Source organism: Rhinolophus ferrumequinum, chromosome 2, assembly GCF_004115265.2.
Source record: "Rhinolophus ferrumequinum isolate MPI-CBG mRhiFer1 chromosome 2, mRhiFer1_v1.p, whole genome shotgun sequence".
Lineage (NCBI taxonomy): Eukaryota > Metazoa > Chordata > Mammalia > Chiroptera > Rhinolophidae > Rhinolophus > Rhinolophus ferrumequinum.
The window spans coordinates 96524991-96545482 of record NC_046285.1 but is presented as its reverse complement, the minus strand read 5'-3'; the positions used below and the strand labels follow the sequence as shown (position 1 = coordinate 96545482).

The 20492-nt window shown below is 36.6% G+C and overlaps 1 protein-coding gene across 8 annotated transcripts in view; it reads left to right on the top strand.

The window, feature by feature from the left end:
* The first annotated feature begins 2827 nt into the window (after positions 1-2827).
* GRIK1 (glutamate ionotropic receptor kainate type subunit 1) overlaps positions 2828-20492 on the top strand; it is a 352370-nt gene continuing 334705 nt past the window's right edge. For all 8 annotated transcript variants that reach the window (XM_033087845.1, XM_033087814.1, XM_033087823.1 and 5 more), the window contains exon 1: positions 2828-3489. In XM_033087845.1, the coding sequence (XP_032943736.1) occupies positions 3372-3489 (118 nt within the window). In that variant the 5' untranslated portion in view covers positions 2828-3371. The remainder of the gene's footprint in view (positions 3490-20492) is intronic.

Sequence of the window (20492 nt, the reverse complement as noted above, 5' to 3'; positions counted from 1 at the left end):
TGTGCATATGAGCAGTAGAGGGAAGCATTTTAACAAGGAAATAAATTTCAGTTTTAAGGTCCACAGCATTTTACAGATGATACAGAAAAGTAACTTAAGTGTGGCATGTTTTAAGAAAACTACTTTAGAAAATACAATCTTTCCTTTATCTCTAACAACCAAAAAGAACTGTTTACTCACGGTCTGAAGGTGATACAGGTAAAAGGTAGTAAAATTTCCTTAAACAGTATTGGACCAATTACTATTATACAATTAATGGAACCAATATTGTTGATTCCTTTCCCACCAGACAAATTTTTTTAGTCTTTGTCATCTGAGGCATATTGAAACTAGGAATGCACATGTAGATTCAGTTAACCAAGAAAGAAAGTGTCATAAATGAACTAATATATGCCGAGTATCAGGGCTTTGGGAAATACTTTATAGTTTATATGGAAGATACTTTTATTGTACTTATATGCTCATATAATCCTCCAATGACCTTATTGTATTATTATCCTTCTCATTTTACAGGTGAGGAGATCAAGTTTTAAAGAGTTTAGCAGTCAGTACGGAGTAGGTTATGTTGCAATAACAAATAGATCTCAAGATCTAAACCACAAAATTCATTTGTCATTGACTTATCAACAGCTTGTTGTTTGTCTGAGAACTATTCAGAGCAACGCCTCTCCAAAAGGTGACTCAGGGATCCAGGTTACTTCCATCTTGACCTCCAGAGTTTGTGACTTTCAGGGTTATTCTGGCATGGAAAGAGAGTTCTGGAGGACCATGAGGAATCTTTTCAATGCCTTCCTTTTCATCCAGAATTGATGTATACCACTTCCACTTACATTTGGTTGGTTAAAATTAACCAAATTAGTATGCCTAACTTAAAAAGGTACAAGTTTTAATGTGCCTGTCAAGAATAGAACAGGATGTAGGTAAGTACCAGCAATCTCTACTACAGGGAGACAAAGAAATTAAATCGAAGCTACAAAACTAGAATTAGGTAAAACCAGGATTCAAGCAGTTTGTTCAAAAGCTGACTTAATTCTACACTATGGGTTCTAAGATCTAACGGCACAATATTTGCTATCTATTGGCCCTTAATGTACCAAGAAAAAATAGACAACTGTATATACTTAACACAAATCTTTAGATTTAAAATTAAGTCCTCTAACACGAGTTATATTTACTCTCACTTTAAGAAATACTTAAAATTACTTATAAACTACCCATTCTTTAATTTTTAAAGCATCACTCCCATATCAAGGCCTTCCCAAGCTCCTAAATGAGGTTAAATTCCTCCTTTCCTTCATGCCCAAATTACCATTTTGTAAACTCGTCACATTTCTGTAATATCCATGTGTTTCATGATGGCAGTAAACACATTCCTGCTGTGTCTCCAGGGCTTGGCACAATGCCGCCCACCAAGTAGGCACTCAAATATTCATTGAATGAACCAATGAATAAATGAATGAATAAATGGAGAGTGTGACTTTTTTCTAAAGCAGGTCATACCATTGTTTGATACTTTCCTGACTTAGAAATGCTTGCACCCTACCCCAAATAAGTTGAAATTTATTCTTCTACAACTTCCATCCACTATTATTTTTCTTATTTCTTCTCACTTACTTAACTAACAGCATCTAAGACTACTTTCTTTTAACACAAGAGCTCTTCAAATTTCTGAAGATAACCAACATATGCCCCTAAATCTTCTTGGTTTCCGCAATCCATATATAAGATGTATTCCTAAATCCAGATCAATCTTTCTTCTTATCTGTGGATTCTCTGTTTTGTCAACTCTCATCCCAAAGTATCCAGAATGAGGCACATTACTTGAGGTTTGAACTGACTAGCTTCCAGGAGTGTGTCTATAACCCCCCTTGGAGGATGAATGGTGCATTTTTCCCACTATAGAGTCTTAAGTGCAAAGTACAATGTCTCTGGCACTACTTACAAGATACCCAGTAAATATTTGTTAAATGAATGAATGAATGCATTTATGGATATATTAGATTTATTTTAAAATTCTTTCTTATTCTAGGTCCATATATCTGTGGACGTGTTTTTCACATGGGTTGATTCAGTTTAGGTCAATTCTCCAAAATCCATATGTAGGGGGAAAATCCCTATGAATTTTAATGCAGAACTAGCAAACACTTATATAGAATATTTCCCACAAAGCTCAAAGGAAATTAAGCCAAAAATGATCAAATACTGATGATTTCCCCAGGGAAGTGTCCTTGTCCTTCTACAGAGAAATAGTCTCCAAACCTACATTGCTAAAATAACCTATCTTCCAGTGTTCAAACGTGACAGTCAAAAGAAATCAAGAAAAGGAGCGGCGCAGGAAGCTGCCTGTTTCCCAGATCTGCAGACCTCAGTGGAAGCAATTTACAAGAGATTATCTCTAGTCTAAATAGGAAAGAAGCCACTCTAATCTTAGAATGCCGAAGGTTCCTGATCCCTCTCCTCCTTTTCCTCTTCTTCATCCTTCTTAGAGTTAAAACAGGAGCTCTGCTATTCTCTGAAATATTGGCATCCGGGAAGGCGATGCTCCAAGTGATGGAATAAATCCTGGTTGGCCATCTCTACGACCCCCTAACAGGGCCACAGGGAGGCCCCCCTGCCTCTCACCGCCCACGGCATAGGCTGCCTCTGCTCTGACCAGTAGGTTAAATTTTCTTTGCTTTGAGGATGCAATACTCAGTCGACTTTCCAGCAGCACAGCGCAAAGTTGAGGGAGAGGGAGAGTGTGCGTGTGTGCTGTGCGCGTGTGTGTGTCTGATCAGTGGTGTTAGGGCGGGCAGTAAATAAAGGGTGGGGCTAGCGAGGGGAGGAGGAAAGCAAGGATTGAGCGAAGGAAGAGCCTGGCGCGATCCCAGTTAACCTGCTGAAGCTTATCCTGCTTGCTAGTGCCTCTGCACCAACTCACCCAGGACCTTCTTCTCCTTCTTCCTTCGCCTGCTTTTCCCTCTTCCCCTCTTTCTCTTGCTTCACCCTCCACCTAACCCCCATTTTCACATCCAACCGGAGGACGAATGAGGGAGACATTCCCGCAAATTGGGGCAACAACTTTCCTCAGCTGGTCTCTTGGCTCCGGGAGCAGGAGCTTGCGGACCCTCCGGGGTCTGCGGCCCCTGGAAGAGGAGGTGAAAGAGAAGTGATGGGTTAGCGGTTGAAACGAGGAGCCCCCAGCGAGCCCAGCGTCGCCAGCCTGCTCTGCGTTCCCACTCCCGTTCTCTGGGTCTCTCTCGGAGGGGAGCGCTCAGGGTGCAGACACCGAGCATCCCAGGGAGGATGAGGTGGGACCTGGCCCGCGCAGGCTGCAACTCGCGGGCGTGCGGCAGCGGCTGGGTCACGGCATGAATTAAGAAGCTAGGAAGATGGAGCGCCGCACACTCCTCGCTCAGCCCGGGCTCTGGTCCACGGACACCAGCTGGGCACTCCTCTATTTCCTCTGCTACGTCCTCCCCCAGACCTCCCCGCAAGTACTCAGGATCGGTGAGTGTGCCCTGAGGAGCGCTCCAGGCTACCGGCTTGGGGGACGTGGCCGCTCCCCGCGGCCAGCGCGAACGCAGTGGTCCAGGGCGAGGCAGCGCGCACCCGCGCGGGGACAGGAGCTGGGGGTGTGGAGGTCAGCGCGCACCGCAGGCTCCGGGAAAGGGGGAGCCGCGTCACTGCTTGCCTCCTGGCGAGTGCCTGGCTTCCTGGCTAGGTACGGTTGGCGGGTTTTTCAACCCTGGTTCCAGGAATGCGAGCAAGAGTACAGAAGTCCAGGCTTAGCCTGGCTGGTACCCTACTCTGGGTGTGGGGTCGCGCGGCTGCAGCCGTTTCGTTTGGGAGCGGAGATGCGCTCTTCTGGGCATCTGGATGGGCATCGGGTGGTCCAGATGCTCAGCCCTGCTCCCTGGCAACCGCGGCTCTGGGTACTCTCAGACATGCCCCGTTTTCCAGAGCAGAGTTAGGGGACCACTAGAGACGGGCTGGATTTCCCGGAGCCTGCTAGCCTGGAGCCTCCAAGTTTTCATTTCTAAGTTGGGTTCTTCCACACGGACTCCCCACTACAGGGCAGAGTCTGGATCTGACCTCTGACCGAGGGTTCATGGAGTGGGGAGGATGATCAATCAGCACCATGAGCAAGCAGTCAAGTTTCTATTCGCTCCCAAATCTGCCTGCCCACTGAGCATGACCCAGTCCAGTCAAGGTAACTCCCTGGAAGACTCTGGATTTCTAGCTCAAGGGTATCCCCTTGAAAAGAGACTGGAAGGCTGAATGTAGGAATCCTGGGGCAACCTAGACAAGGCTTGACAAGGACTGGGGGGCGGGCGCTTTGCTGGTGTGTGGATTCATGTACCTGAATGAACAATACAAATGACCAAGGTTTGGTTTGCGGAGGCACTGAGCCATTTGGGGGCTGCTTTTGGGGTTAAAAAGCTCTTCTTCTTTCATGTTCTTCCTTTCATACTAAACCCAATTTACATTCCCTTAGTTTCAGTTTGTCCTCCTTCCCTAACCAACTATGGTTCTTAGAGACAGTCAAACAGAGAGCCACAGGTGATGTGGTGACAACACATGGGTCTCCCAGCTTCTCCAGTTTCCCACTTTAGGCAGCAAGTGTGAAGTCCTAAGCTCCAAGGGCTTCTTCTAACTCACACTCTTTCCAGGAACTGACAGAATGTGCAAGGAACCTTGCAGGGCGTTCCCCTGGTGAGCTGCTGAAATTTCTTGTACCTTTACTAAGTCTGACCTGCAGTTAGCAAACCTCTTTGTAAAGATTCAGAACCTAGTTCTTGTCAGAGAACTGCCATTTTTTTAAAAAAAATATAAGTTTATTACTTTGAAATTTAGTTTCCCTAGGCACACAGGATCTAGTTTTCAAGGAAAGAAAAGATCTTGAATACTAACTTTACAACGGACATATTTTTGTAGACTATGGATAATAATCATGTAGATTTTACTGAATACTTTAGACTGTTTATTAAGAGTCCGAAAATATTTTACAAAAAAAAGAAAGAAATATCACTCAAAACTAAAATATCTTTCACCATAGATATATTCCAGCCTTAATGTCCTGTTTTTTGGGGGGTGTAATCAACCTTCCAGATGCCAGTAACAAAATTCCTGTGAACAATACAAAATAAATGATGAGTGTGTTGCAATTTCCAATGCTTGTTATCTTAATTGGTGTTTTCCTTATATCTTACACATTTTTAAAGAGACACATCAAGACATACTAGATGTGGCTATGCCAGGCAATAGACCCTCTACCTGTACAACAAATTGAAAAGAGCATTTTTCCTCCCCAATATTCACCAAATCTAAAAGAATTCCAGGAGGTGGTGGAAAAGAATGTTTTAAGAGTATCTGTTCACAAATCTCCGTATTTATCCAAGCCCCAAGCACACTCATCCATTTAAAAGTAGCTTTAAACTGAAAGCAGCCCAGCATTTACTCACTGGCCTTAAAATATATGCTACAAATAATGAGATTTCTGTTTTTCCGCATGGGAGCCAAAGGGCATAAAGTTACATGGTCTGGTGTTGTCCATGGGCAGTACTAATGTCTTACTTCTTCTGGCTGTGAGTGACCTGTGGTTGGCACGGGCATTGACGCCACCCTGTCTGTACCGACAGACCTTGCTTACTTTTAAATGGACATTTCAGCACCATGGAAACCAGCTTTAGCTTGGGGTGGAGGTGAGATACCTGCCTCTCTACAGTGAATTTCTTGTGTCAGTCAAGTACAACACTGAAGGCAAGATATCAAAGAAGTTAGGGAACCAAGCAAGTGTGTGTGTGTGTGTGTGTGTGTGTGTGTGTGTGTGTGTCTACACGCGCACGTGCACACACGTGCACGTGTGTAAAGAAGGAAAGAGAAAAATTAAAACGCATTCTTTATCTCCCATCTCTCCTTTCTCTTTCCAACAAACCTCCAACTATCCAACCAACCAACTAACAAAAAGGAGTTCTTTATTATTAACTTGAATATTTTTCAGTAACTTAACATATCCTCAAGTCAAGTACATCATGAATTCCAGGCACTTTGCAATGTGCTTATATAGAGAATGCACTTGAATGCTTGAATGGATTAATTACTTGTCTACTTTTCTTGCCAGAGTGTCTGCTTAAACTTCAGCTATTGAGGAAAGTGAATGAAAGGTATAAAATTTAAGATACAGTTCATGCATACTTAATATTAAAGAGGTCAGTAAGTGTGTACATTAGCATGGTTCTTGCATACATTGAGAATGTCTGTTGAAAAACTTATAATCTTACAGTTTAGAGATATGAAGAGGGTCCTATAGGATAGAAGTGCACTGAATATTACTACTACACTCCAGAGTCTTCCCAGCAGTGTAAATATTGCCTGCTCCTGGGAATTCTCTTTGGGATGCTGAGGTCATTCCTGACTCTCTTGAACCCCAGTATATGTTAACAACTGGTTAATGTCACATACACACGAAAAAAAAAATTGAGTTTTACAGTCACAGACATCTTCCTCACATGGCCAGCCAACCTATACCTAATATCTAATACTTAGAGCAGGGTCAAAGTGACCTGAGTAAATAGTGACCCATCACCATTAGTGGGGGAAAAAAAAAAAGAAATAAGAATAACTCCATGTACATATGAAATTTCTGGGACAGATACATCATATTCCTAACAATAACAGAAAGGTATATTTATATACTATGTTGTTATGCATCATCTTAACGTACATACCCTGTTTCCCCCGAATATAAGACCTAGCCGGACAATCTGCTCTAATGCATCTTTTGGAGCAAAAATTAAGATCCGGTATTATGTTATTATGTTATATTATATTATATTATATTATATTATATTATATTATATTATATTATATTATATTATATTATATTATATAGACCCGGTCTTATTTTGCTATAAGTAGTAAAATCAGACCAGGTCTTATAAAGTATTATAGTAAAATAAGATCGAGTCTTATATTAATTTTTGCTCTAAAAGATGCATTAGAGCTGTTTGTCTGACTAGGTCTTACTTTCGGGAAAACACAGTAACCCTAGAGATAGTGGTAAAAGCATAGTCTTAAAAGCTAAGTGATGGACCGCCAGCTTTTCAAACACATGATTTGTTGTCAGAAAACACAGCTTTGGGTCCCATCTCCAAGACTTACTAGATATGTGTCTCAGTCACAATTACTGAATCTCACCAGGACTTTGTTTTCCTTCTTAAAAATGGAATTAAAACAATTGCAACCTCACGGTGTCATTGCTAAGAGTACAGATCATAAAACTTGAAACAGCTTTGAGCAGTATATAAATACATTATTTGCATCATACAGTTGCATTTTGAACAACATGGGTTTAAACAGCACAAGTTCACTTATATGCAGATTTTTTCAATAAGTACTTTTACTGTTTTTGATCCGCAGTGGTAAGTCCACGGAAGTGGAGGGCTGACTGTATGCATTGATCTACACCATTTTATATAGGGGACTTGAACATACATGGATTTTGGTATCTCCAGGGGTTCCTAGAAGCAATCCCTCCCAGATATTGAGGGACAACTAAGTTTTGGGGGAATCAAAAGTTACTTGTAGATTTTTGAGTACATGTTGGTCATCACTGGTAAACCTGCATTGTTCAAGAATCAACTGTAACTTTTTGTGTTGTTTTGTTTTTACTTTTTAAAAATTACTGATATTTTCTTTCTGAAGAGACATATAATAGTTGATGTTGTATATTTCCATAACACATTTAACCTTGCTGAGCCCAAATCTCTTCATCCATGAACTTGTAGTAATATCTGTCTTTCCTAGTTCACAGCAGAGTATCAAATAAACTAATTTTTGTAATTTCGAACAAACAACTAAATAAGTATAATACTATTATGTAAATAAATATAGCATACAAAAAGAAATATTGTGGAAATTTATATGACTGCATGTGTGGAAAGTTAATTGCCAATATAATTTTTCAAAATCTTTGATTTCCTTAGGAGAGGTTCAAATGTAGTTTACGTCAATTATGAACTTGGCTGTAGTATAATTTTTGAATATGTAATCCTAATGACCCCAAAAGTTCCAAATAATGATTACTACATATTTGTTTATATTTTTGCTTAAATGTACAAAACTCACAACTTTAATCTTTAATCACTGAATTCTTTCAACATTTTAATATTTGTTCTTCACTCTACAAATATTTACTAAGTGTTAACTCTCCTACCATGAACCAGACACACTTCTAGATGCAAGACATACAACAGTGTAAAAAATGGACAAACACCTGCCCCCTTGAAGTTTATATTCTGGTGATTTATAATACATGTTACTACTAAAAATTTTCACCAGGCCTTTAATGCAGACACTTATTATTTTCATTCCAAATACTATTCTTAGAGAGTATGTTTCAGTTAATCTTCTGCTCTTGGTTTATTATATCAATGGCATAGTCAACAAAGAATAGGTTCAAGTCCCCAAAGGCATAGAGAACAGACAGAGTGGGTTTATGGTGTCAATCCTGGAGCAGAAACTCCTGCTTTAGTTTAGAAAAATCTGTTCAATCTGAGGTAGGTTCATCCTGATTTATGTTAGTCATAACGCCAACTGGTACTTGAAAGGTCTGGGAGAGAAGCTCTGAAAGGATGATAAAAAAGGAGTGCCCAGCTAATGTTAATATATTTCTCCAAATGAAGAGATTTGTCTACCTTATTATCTGCATAATTCACCTTTTTCTTTGACAGTTATTTTACAGGCCTGATGTTTGTACACTATGCAGACCTGAGCTGTAGCTACTTTTCCTATATGGTTTATGATCTCCACTTTCCATTGAGAAGACCATGACTTTCTGGCTTCGCCTACGTTCATGTGCTTAGTTAGAAATGCTGGGACTTGAAGCTAGTTATTCTCATGTCAGATTTCAAGCTCCTTGCATGAAATTATGCTATATAATGTATGAACTTGTGTATGCAGTACATGACTGTTTAAACAATGCTCAAATCAAATATAAGAGAAATGAACTGTTGTTCATAGTGATTCAGAGGTAAACACATAAATCAAAGTTAGTGTGATTTATATTCGAGTACATATTAGGCAATTAGCAAAGAGGTAAGGTGATATTATCATTGGACTCTCTAGAATTTCTCTTTAAGAAGGGGTTAAGAAAGGCAGGCGATCAACTTGAGGGGAAGCCTTGTTACAAACACACCGGTTCTAATTAGATTGCACATTTAATAGGAATGGTTTTGAGGAAGAATTGGTGGATACAGCAGTGGTAGTGGTGAATCCCCATAGCCTCTCAATCCTCTTTTGTTGTTTCACTGATAATGATACATATAAGAAACCTTATCTATGTTCTAAAATTTATCAGAAGTTATTTCGACTAGAAGAAAGAGTGTTGGAGAATTGCAGGTAGAAGGGCATTCTCATTTCTAACTGCCTTTTTCTAATTGATTGACCTTGAGAAGATTACTAATTGTGTGTGTGTGTGTGTGTGTGTGTGTGTGTGTGTGTGTGTGTTCTGTTAGCTACAGAGGAAGAAATAATAACAACAAACTCATGGGTTTGTTGCAAAGATGAAATGTGATATATGTAAAATTAATGGCATATGGTAGTGTTAATGAAGATACCTGCCTCTTTCTCTCTGTGAATGAACAGGGTAGAAGTTGTGTGCTTTAGAATAGTTTATTCGTCTGGTCAAGTAAGTCTGGGGAAATATTTTCCCTTAGAGATTCACGAGGCAAGTTTGTATATTAAAGGCTCTTTGTAATTCTGTATAATCTGTTTCTTTTGTTTAATCCAGTATCTCCTCCATGTTAATTATCACAAGATTCTTACTTGCATCACAACGATTAATGTCCACTAAACTTACACTCTTTGCAACATATTTGAAAAAACACTGGTCAATACATACATCAAAACTTACATGGCCACACACCCTACAGCTTCTCCAGTCTAACTAAAATTCTGCCCACTTGCTACTTCAGAACATTTTCATAAAGCTTCAAGAGTAAATATTAACATTTAGATCTTTATTGTTCTCCACTATGTAGAAAACATTTTAAAACTACATAACCTTTTCTAAAGGTATATCATTTTTATTAGCTCAAAATGTTTTCCTGTTTTTTTTATTCACTAGGCTTACTTTTTAATATTGTTTTAAGGAGCAAAATTATGTTTGATTTAGAATATATGTTTTAGAAATATAATTTGTAGTAAGTTAAAGGTCTATATTTAAAAGTTAAACCTACTTATTTATTTTTAAATGCACATCTGATTTTTTCAATGATAAATGTTCATAGAGAAATAGAAAGATTTAAATTAAAAGGAATGTACATCAGCCATATGAACTTTCTGAATTTTTTGGTCTTGATTTATACTGAAATCAAGTTGTCATATTGAAATACATAAACCTACCGTCTTATTACATCAACACTATAATATTAGTAATAATAAATAGATTGGAAAAATGTTTCCTTCTATCCTAGAGGGGAAAACACAAAAAAAAAAGTAAAGAGGTAAAAAATGTTTGATTTTGTATTTATGCTATTTGTGAACAACTGAAGTAATAAAAATATTTAGAATAACTTTCCCAAGTCACTTAGATGATAGTCCACTCTCTTTTTGTTCTTATTAAATATTTAAGGGTATTGTAAGCACGTAATTTTGTATAATGCTAGGTTAACATATTTATTAAATACAAGGTAAGATTACTTACAAAGTTGAATTAAGAAGAAATGGCATTGACTACATGAAAAGTAAACTCCTATGGACCACAAATCAATCACACAGAAATATAATACAATAGTGAAAGATTTCCTTTAACTCTCTAAATTCTTTATTATTTGGTACACTATTAACAAAATACATTTGAAATATTAGCTCATCTTCTATCTTTTGATGAATTACTAGTTTACTGCTGTCCTTACTGGGGAAAACAAAACACAAAATAAAATAGCACACAAGTCTCAACACACTTTAAAATTTCTGCTAAATAATGTTTGAAAAGGAGCTTAACAATGTAGATTTTTATACTAGAATTGTACATGTTTGTTTTTATTTAATAGAAATTCAATGATTAACTGTTACTATTGTCATCAGTTATCAAATTAGAGACTAACAGTTTACAACTTACAATTTACTGTTTTCCTTAAAAAATGCAAAAAGGAATGTATTAAAATAAATTATTTATTATATTGAGCAAATTCAGGACTGTAGACTATGTTAAGGTAAAACCTATTTTATTTGATCGATTAAAATTCTACGAACAAATGGGTTAGTATCCACATACATTTATTTCCTAGCTCTGTCAGCTGAAAGGACCTAGAAACAATGACATCCCAGGAGCAATGAGCACACACCTGACACCCAGGCATCCTTAGAGAAATGGACAATTTAGGCACTGAAGAAGGAAATATATAAGGTGACCCTGCAGCATCTTATAGAGGCAGTGCAAAAAAAAAAAATCCCATGGATGGGAATATGTTAAACAGACACAGGCACCAACTACTTTCAGTGGCCAAAGCTAGAATAATTTGAGCAATAAAACTGTAAAAAGTAAATTATAAACCAAAGTACCCATGAGTCCATACTGATATAAATAAAAACCAAAGCACGCACGAATCCATACTGATATAGATAAATGATTTAGATTATGAAACAAAGTACCCACAAGTCCATTCTGATATTGATAAATGATTAAATAAGTAAATAAATAAATAAATTAATTAATTAATTAATAAGAAAAGACAAATCTCCCAAGCAGAAGAGCAAGTTGATTATAATCAGCATCACCAGTGATAAATCATGTTGATAGTATTTACCTTCAATGTGATGGGACACAAATGGCACTTTACCCACTTGGTTTTCATCCCCAAAATCCATATCCCCACTCTAATCATAAGAAAAACACCAAATACTAATAGATTGGCATTCTACAAAATACCTGGACAATACTCTCCAACACCATCAAGGTCATAAAAAAATAAGGAAAGCCTAAGAAATTGTCACATCCAAGAGGAGCCTAAGTAGATATGATGAATAAATGTACTGTGTTTGAATGATCTTGCAACAGTAAAAGGACATTAGTTAAAAACTAAGGACACTGAATAAAGATGGATATTACTTAAAAACAGTGTATCATATTGGTTATTAATTTTAACAAATGCTTCATACTCATATAAAGGTGTTAATAACAGCGGAAATTAGATATGGAGTATGTGAGAATTCTCAGTACTACCTTCCCAACATTTATGTAATTCTAAGACTGTTCTAAACAATAAAAAAATAAAGTCTATTAAAAAAAAACCTACACCAAGTTTTCTTCTGCTATGACTATTCCTACCAACTCTGCCATACATAAAGATCTGTAAATAATTTCATCAAGGGAAACAGAAAAGAATTTTCAATTCCATACTACGTGCTACAAAAAGAGTTTTCTAAGAGTATCATTAAAATAAAGATAACAGTATATAAGTTAGAAAAATCATTAAGGAAATAAACTTCATATAAAAACTGTTATTGATAAAATGTGATGGTTGTATGTCTTCTTTAAAATTCTGTAATGAGTTTGCAGAAAATCAGATATTAGCTGTTGCTATCCATTAGCATCTAGGTTTTCAACTGTTATATGATTTTTGTACTTATGTAAATATAATTTAACTTTGAATATTGATTCAAGCATTGTAACCAACTGAGGCATGAAGTGTCATGCCTTTGAATGAATACTCACAACAAACTATTTGCATGGATTCCTTTTCTTAGCACCATTGTCTAAATATGACTTTAAAAAGTCAATACTTAATTCCCAGAGCCAAAAAAGTACTTTGTAATTCAAATTGGGGAAAGAATACTGAAAATCAAGTGTTTTGTTTTGTTTTATTATTGTGAGGACTCAATTACAATCTCTAGGAGTTTTCTTTTCTTCTTTTTTTTTCTTCTTTAATTTTAAGCTCCTAAAAAGTTGGATTACATACTTTGGCAACCCATAAACAGAAGTTGCATTCTGGTGACCTGCTTATGTTTATATTATAAAAGATATTATTGCACTTCATCTTCTAATAATAGATTGGTCAGATAGATCCATCTTTCAAGTCTAAAGGCAATATTTGCCTTTTGAATTCTGGGCAGCGTTTGTTTTTTTTTGTTCTCAGGATATATTTGCACCCTAGGGTTATTTCTATACAAGTCCACTGAATTGGCAAGAGCCATTATAAATGACTGTGAATCATCTAAATGTTCCACGGGGGTGGGGGAGTGCTTAAGGAAAGAATAGTATAGACTTGGAAAGAAGGATCTATTGAATAGAATCCTTATGATGAAATTTGTGTGTTAAAATAGAAAAAAACTTAGAAAATAGTATAGACCATAGTACGATATGATTTTACATACTTTGAACTGGGTATATATACATGTCATCCTTGCTTAGATAAGAGCTAAAAGAGAATGAATGTGAAAAGGAGAAGCCCATTTGTTTTGTTAAGATGGTGGAATTGTGGGTAAAATTTTTCTCTCATTTTGATCCTTATTAATGTTCTTTGCCCAATTTAAAAATCATTGGTTAAAGTTACCATTCTGTAGCTTCTAGATTATTCTAGGAACCATTTGCATGCAGTTTGCCATAGTGAAAAGTGAACTGAAATGAGACTGCATACAGCACTGGTGAGTCTTAACTTGGCCATGTCACACAATCTTTTAGTAAATCCATTTCCTTGTCTGTCAGAGAGGAGCTGGTGGTGTACAGGTGCATGGCTGCATCAGCTATTCCTTCCAGATCTGCTGTTCCCTCTGATTTACTGCCATTGGCTTGAATTGAGATGCTGCCTAAAGACATTTGTATCTACGGAATCGCTTGTGTAGAAATAAAACTTTGTTCATTTCCCTGAAATTAAACTTAACTATGCACACAAGCCCCTTTTTCCCCTGGGCCCCGCACTGAGATTTTCATTTTCAATTTAAAATGTAAATTTTTAGGAATCGCTTTTCACCATTCTCCCTACAGTGATCAAAGACCCCTGTTTTCAAAGACAAGACATTTGCTGTTATTCCCCCAGGACATGCACCATGGTGTAGCTTGTCCTATCTGATCCTGGATAGGGGAATCTGCTTATGGGGAACCCACCTCCACTCTCTCTGGCCTGCTGACCCTCTGAGATGCAGCACAGTTTCTGTGCGGTCTCTCACATGGGCTGTTTGCGCAGCACCTCATCAAGGAGGAATCCATGATTCACACAGCAGTGCCCAGCCTCAAGTTACCTTCAAGCTAACAACCATCTCAGGCCCTTTCCGTTCAGGTATACGATGTCTCCATCTCCTTCTTACACCTTGAGAGGCAAAGTGCACTAGCCGCGCTGTCTGTCCCCAGAGTATCCAACTGTAGGCAGGCACAGGCCCTCCCCAAAACTGACGGGTTCTACTGAACTGTGACCTCAATTTCCAAATTGCAAGAAGGGGAAACAGGGGGCTGAATTCTTCCCGTATGACACATTTATCTGAACTCTGAGGTTCAAGCGTAAACACTGTTCTGGTATTTAAAGCAACCCTTTTAAAATTAAGGCGACAACCGCAGAAGCCATAATAAAAACAAATGTTTTACAGTAGCTTAATATAGGTGGCATACTCTTCTAAGGATTATAGCTAAATGGTGAAGAGAGAGAAATCAGACCAAGATGTTCATTTGAACAAGCTATAGAAGGCATATAAGTACAAAAAGTTAAAAAAAAAAAGGCATATAATATATACAGAGGGTTCCAAAAAATGTATATACATTTTAAGAAAGGAGAAAACTGTATTAAAATTACACTGATGGTAACCACCTTGTGTGCCTCTTGTAATTGCAGAAGTCAAAAATGTATTGATCTTTTGTTATCGGTATATATTGAGTATTACAGTTTTAATACAGTTTTCCTTTCTGAAAATGTATATACATTTTTTTGGCACCCTCTGTGTATATAAAGAAAATGTCATATAAATAAATTAAAAATAATACCGAAGACCAGGGCCTTCAGAGATCTTAACATCCTACTTTCTCATTCGACAGATGAGAAGACTGAGGCCCCAGAAACTAAAGCGATGCAGATACTCAGTGGCTGAGCCACAATTCTTAACTTGCACCTCAGTGTTATCTTCTTGCAACTGTTTCCCATACAACTCATTTGAGAATTGTTAAAACTCCATATTCCAATGAATAAGAAATTGTAATCAATCAATGAAACATATAAATGTTTCAGAATACAAGGATCACAGAACTAATCAGTGTGGTTTCTTTAAATCTGGATGTTTTTCGTAGAGAAGTTAAGTTTTGAGGAGAGAGTGAACATGGGAATGGATGGTGATAATTACTGAAAGATTAAAATCCAGGGAATTTCTGACATCTAAGGAAAATATCAATAGAGAAATCTTAAGAAAAATGTGTTAAACGGTACCTATCTTCAGATTTTTGGAACTGTTATCTAGGCACTTCTGGTCAACTTGTCTTACAGTTATGTGTGCAGAAATGTCTTCATTTCTGAAAGCACTCTTAGAAAAATAATTAAAAATAGCAATTACACATGAATGAGATATAGCCTAACAATTTAGAATAATTAGTGTGTAGTGACATTATATTTTTATTACCCTAATTTAATTGGAATGATTCAAGCAAGTGTTAGCCTTGGGTTAGGCTAAATGCATGTGTATACAAGGGAGGGGCCTAAGGAGTAACATCTATCATTTGCTCTTTGAGAATGTCATAAAAAAATAAGAAAGGCAGTCCACACTGTGGGACTTTGAGTTTCATCTTCCCACCTCACATCGGATATAGAAACCAAGGTGGAATGCATGATTAACGTGATGCTTATTAAAAACAAATGAGTAAATTTCTATAGAGCATAGTAATATAAATTTGCTGTCTTTTTCCTGAAGTCTATACTGCCTTTTGTTTCATATAAAGTAAACTTTCAATTAATTTCTGGGTTTTGAGAGTAATGTTTGACCTTTCTTCCTTCTCCCTTCAGAGGGTGAAGTTTTATGTTTTCACAAATTTCCAACATTTTGTTATTCATTTATTCATTCTTGTATTTATAGCTTGTGTTATTATAAAATTATTCCAAAGGCTTACATAAATACATACATTATAAACTGATACAAATACCATAATGAAAATGGAGGTAAAGGTGAAATAAGATAAATCCAGGCATGATGTCCCTGAAAAGATGCCACAAGTGGACCAGAAATTTTCATCTGAACCTTCTAGCAGCTGAAGGGAAACAGGACAAATCATTAAGTTCAGAGAATCTAGTTGCTTAGACAAATTACAGGATTTTTAAGTTAAAAAATAAAAGAAAGAAATTCACCCTATAGTCTTGATAAAGGGAAATAATGTGATGTTGTAGATAATATCTCTATGATGAAATAGTACATTCCATACATTTGTTCCTTATAAAGTGCTCAAAACAACTCTATGACAAGACACCAAATAATAAAAATATTTATGCAAAACATCCTAGTACAGAACTCTCAAGTAGTTTGGTATGATCCAAAACTAAAATTTATAATATCTAGAGAAATGAATTCACTATATATCAGTTCCCAATCATTCATCATTATTGCCTTTTGAAGCTGAGCTTATTGGAAGGCAAACAACAGAAAGTTCAGGGGATAGAAGATAGTGATAAAATGTACATTTGTCATTAAAGGCAAATCACAAACCTTGAAGGTAGAAATGAAGTCCTCCTATGAAATTAAGAAATCTAAACGAGATAACCACTTGAATAGACCACCTCACATCTGTGTGGATGAAACACTTGGAATCAGGGCCAAAGTTTTCCTCAGAAAAATCTTTCTGACTTTCTCACATTAAATGCACAATGGGTGATATGCATTTGTCTACACTGGAAAACAAGATGGCGAATATTGTCACATATTGACTAGAACCATTAAAAGGAAAATATGAGGAAAAGGGAAAAATAAAGCTCTTTGAGACATCAAATTTAAATTATGAGGTCAACATTTATTTGCTATTTATTTGTTGTTTTTTTTTGTACTAACCTGTTTCCTTAGATTTTGTATTTTATATTTGCTTAACAGTGCTATTTGCTGTGTTTATTTTTAATTAGAATCTGCTTTGCATATCCTGGTCAGTAGCAAAGCTTACATTTTTCCTTTCACCTATGAAACTTTCAAGTGCACCTTTGAAATCCCAATCATGTTTTCCAAGAAAAGATTATTTCGTTGAACAAGACCTTTGACTATATAAAGAATAAAGGACGGCAACTTTAAATTATGTTTTTCAGTCTGTGTCCTAAAAGTCAAACTTGTCCAGATTTCTTTAGATTCCTTATTTTGCAGTACTACAGTGGTTTTCAGATTTAAAAACAAGCAAACAAAACCCGAAACTTTGTGTGTTTTGGTCTTAGATTTTGGGCTTTCTCTGTGGATAATAAAGAACAACTTTAAATTTTGTAGTATTTCTTACCTTTTTTTTTTTCTAGGAGAAAGAAACACTCAGTAAAACTTAATATATATTTCATTTCTAAACCAACACCTTTACACTTTGAGCTGAAACATAATTTGATAAAGGAAAGATTCCTGTCACGTCTGTGAAATGACAAGGTGAGCTACAAATTGAGTTCATGATAGCTTCCTTCTGTTTCACATGTTTATCACTGCAAACATTTCTACAATCATTATCCTGCGTCCTTTCTATCACACATTAATGTGAGTGTAGCACATAACCAATTATGCAGAAGTCGAACTTCCCCCACATAGCTGCCTGTGAAAAGCTTGAAACTGGCATTTCCATGGAAAAGTAATATGCAAGATAGATGAAAAAAACCCAACAACTTCTTTAGGGCCTTTACAAGAGGGAAAAAGTTGCATGGTAAATCAATTCATGACCATCCAAATCCGCATCATATTTCATAAATATATACACAGCATAAGTCATAGTCAAAAGGAACTATACAATTCCTTTGGGATACACCCATTTACACACACACATAACCACACCCCAATGGTGCATATTCATGTAAATCGAGCACAGAAATCCATTTAGACCATCAGAAAGTGATCTTTCTGGCTAGGGTATATTTGAGAAAACCATTTTATATCATGCAGTCCAATCTATGTACTAAAACTAATATTTAAGATCCTTTCTGTCAAAAAAAAAAAATCCACAATCTTCTCTACATATTATCCCAAAAAGCCACTCAAGAAAGTGATTTGTTTGGTGGGAAGGCAAATGTAACACCCAATAATTAAAATAAAGTAAAAAAAAGAAAGAAAAAAAGTGAAGAATGCAGCAGCAGAGGTAGTGGGTTTGTACATTAGTTATTTTTAACCAAAGAGCTATTTCCATCTATTTTAAAAGAATAACTTAGGTAAATATAATTTTTAATATGTAGACATGAAAAAAACTGGTTGAAGAAGAAAGAAAATGAAAACAAGTATATCTGGGTTGTTCGTAAAACTTATTGTGAATTTTTTTTTCTAGAATTGCTTTTCCTGAGATTCATAGTATCCATGCAACATTGTTAAAGACATAACCATTTCTGTATAATGAAAATCTAAGTGTATATTAAATTATTCAAGGCTATGAAAAATAGTAAAAAATTATACATTTATAAGATAATTGTGAATTCAGTTTTATTTAATCCACAGGAATTATTTTCTCCAAAATGTTTAGCATTTGTTGAAGAAATAAATAGGTAAGAAATATTTCAAAATTAAAACATGTTAGACATATTATCAATTCACTTTAAAATGCAAATATTGTGTTGGACATGGATCATATGATATTCGTGTTGATATGCCATATCTTCATGTTACTCCAAAGTAGAAGGTAGTTATTCCTAATATAACCATTTTGTTAATTGGAAATTGAGGCCAGATTTCATGCACGATACCAAGTCAGTGGAGAATGGCCTTATATTTAACTTGGCAAGAGAAAATACACTTTGTGAATATATTGTCCAATTTAATTGCCAACATAGTCTATATTTGCATAATTGCCAATCTTTCCTTCGATTCGCTTTTATGTACAGAACAATAGTATCACCCAGCAGGACTATTTCAGTGTGTCATCAAAAGAAAAGGTAAATCCACTTACCTTCAGAATCAATTCTATCCTACCTTAGGGTAATTAGCATTTGGTACCTGAAGAAATACAAGAACCGTGTTGTGAGTAGTAGCTTTTAAATTAAAATTCTCAATTCACTACCACTAGATTTCTTTTAGAGCTTTACCTAGCGATTTTTCAGTCTTTCGGTACACGTTAATTTGCATAGCTATGTTAAGGTGAGCTCATATGCTGAGAAACATAGCTAAATTCAAAAGTCTTAATTAAAAGCACAGGGATCCTGAGTGAAATTTTAGATATTAAAAGTCTGACCTATGCTGGCCTATTATTTCTTGATTTATTTGATTTGCAAAGACTCAAGTTTTACTTGAAAACCCATAGGGAATCATTTCAGACTAAGATATTTTTGAAACTATAAAATAAGACCATGAAGCAATTTGAATTAATAATGCTTTTAGTGGGCCATGCAGTGAAGACTAACATGCCAGCCATTCCTTTTATTGCGAAGTATATTGGAAAAACTTTGAGCTAGGATTTCAACGGAACTTTACCATTGCCCGTATATTTTTATTTAACTCTGTCAGGTTTTTCCACTAGCACAGTGATATTCAACCAGGAATGGTTTCTGTCCCCCAGGAAACACTTGACAGTGTCTGGAGACATTTTTGTTTGTTTCAACGTGAGGAGAGGGAAGTTGCTATCGGCATCTAGTGGGCAGCGATCAGAAGTGCTGCTAAACATCCTAAAATGCACAGAACAGCCCTTACAACAAAAACTAACCTGCCCAGAATATCCACAGGACTGAGACTGAACAATTTTAAGGTAGAGATTATGAACGAAAATCTAGCAGACGCTTAGGATAGCTGCTTTAGAAATCTCACTCCAGAAAATAAATAAATAAACAAAACAGTCACGTATTCCCAGATGGTATGGAGAGAAGCAACATACCATGGGGATGTTCTGCCACGAATCAGGGACATACCTTTTGATAACGCGTCCCTTGTCCAGCACTCCTGGTATCTCTTCGGAGAACGTGTCCATCTGAAACACAAGCAGACATAGCAGGAAGTTACCAAATTGGGCATGAGGATGTGCTTGACGCCATGATTCTCCATCCTTTGGGGTGTCTCCCGTTTCAGGCCATGGGGCATATATGTTAATGAGCACAGTAGGCAGGCTGTCTTAATGGAGCTTACAATGGAAGAAAGGCATATGGACATGAATGAAATGATTATGCAAATAAACATTTCACTGTAAACAATGAAAAATATTATGAATGAGGAGGTCATGGTATTATGAGCTCATTTTACCAGAGGAACTGGCAAGGTTTAAGAAGGTACAAGAAACTTTCCCAGGGTTAAGAATTTATGAGTTGAGACCTAGAAGAGAAGTATGAATTGACCAAGAAAAAAGGGAGAGGGTTCCAAGTAGGAGAACAGCATATGTGGAAGTCCAATGGTAGAAAGGA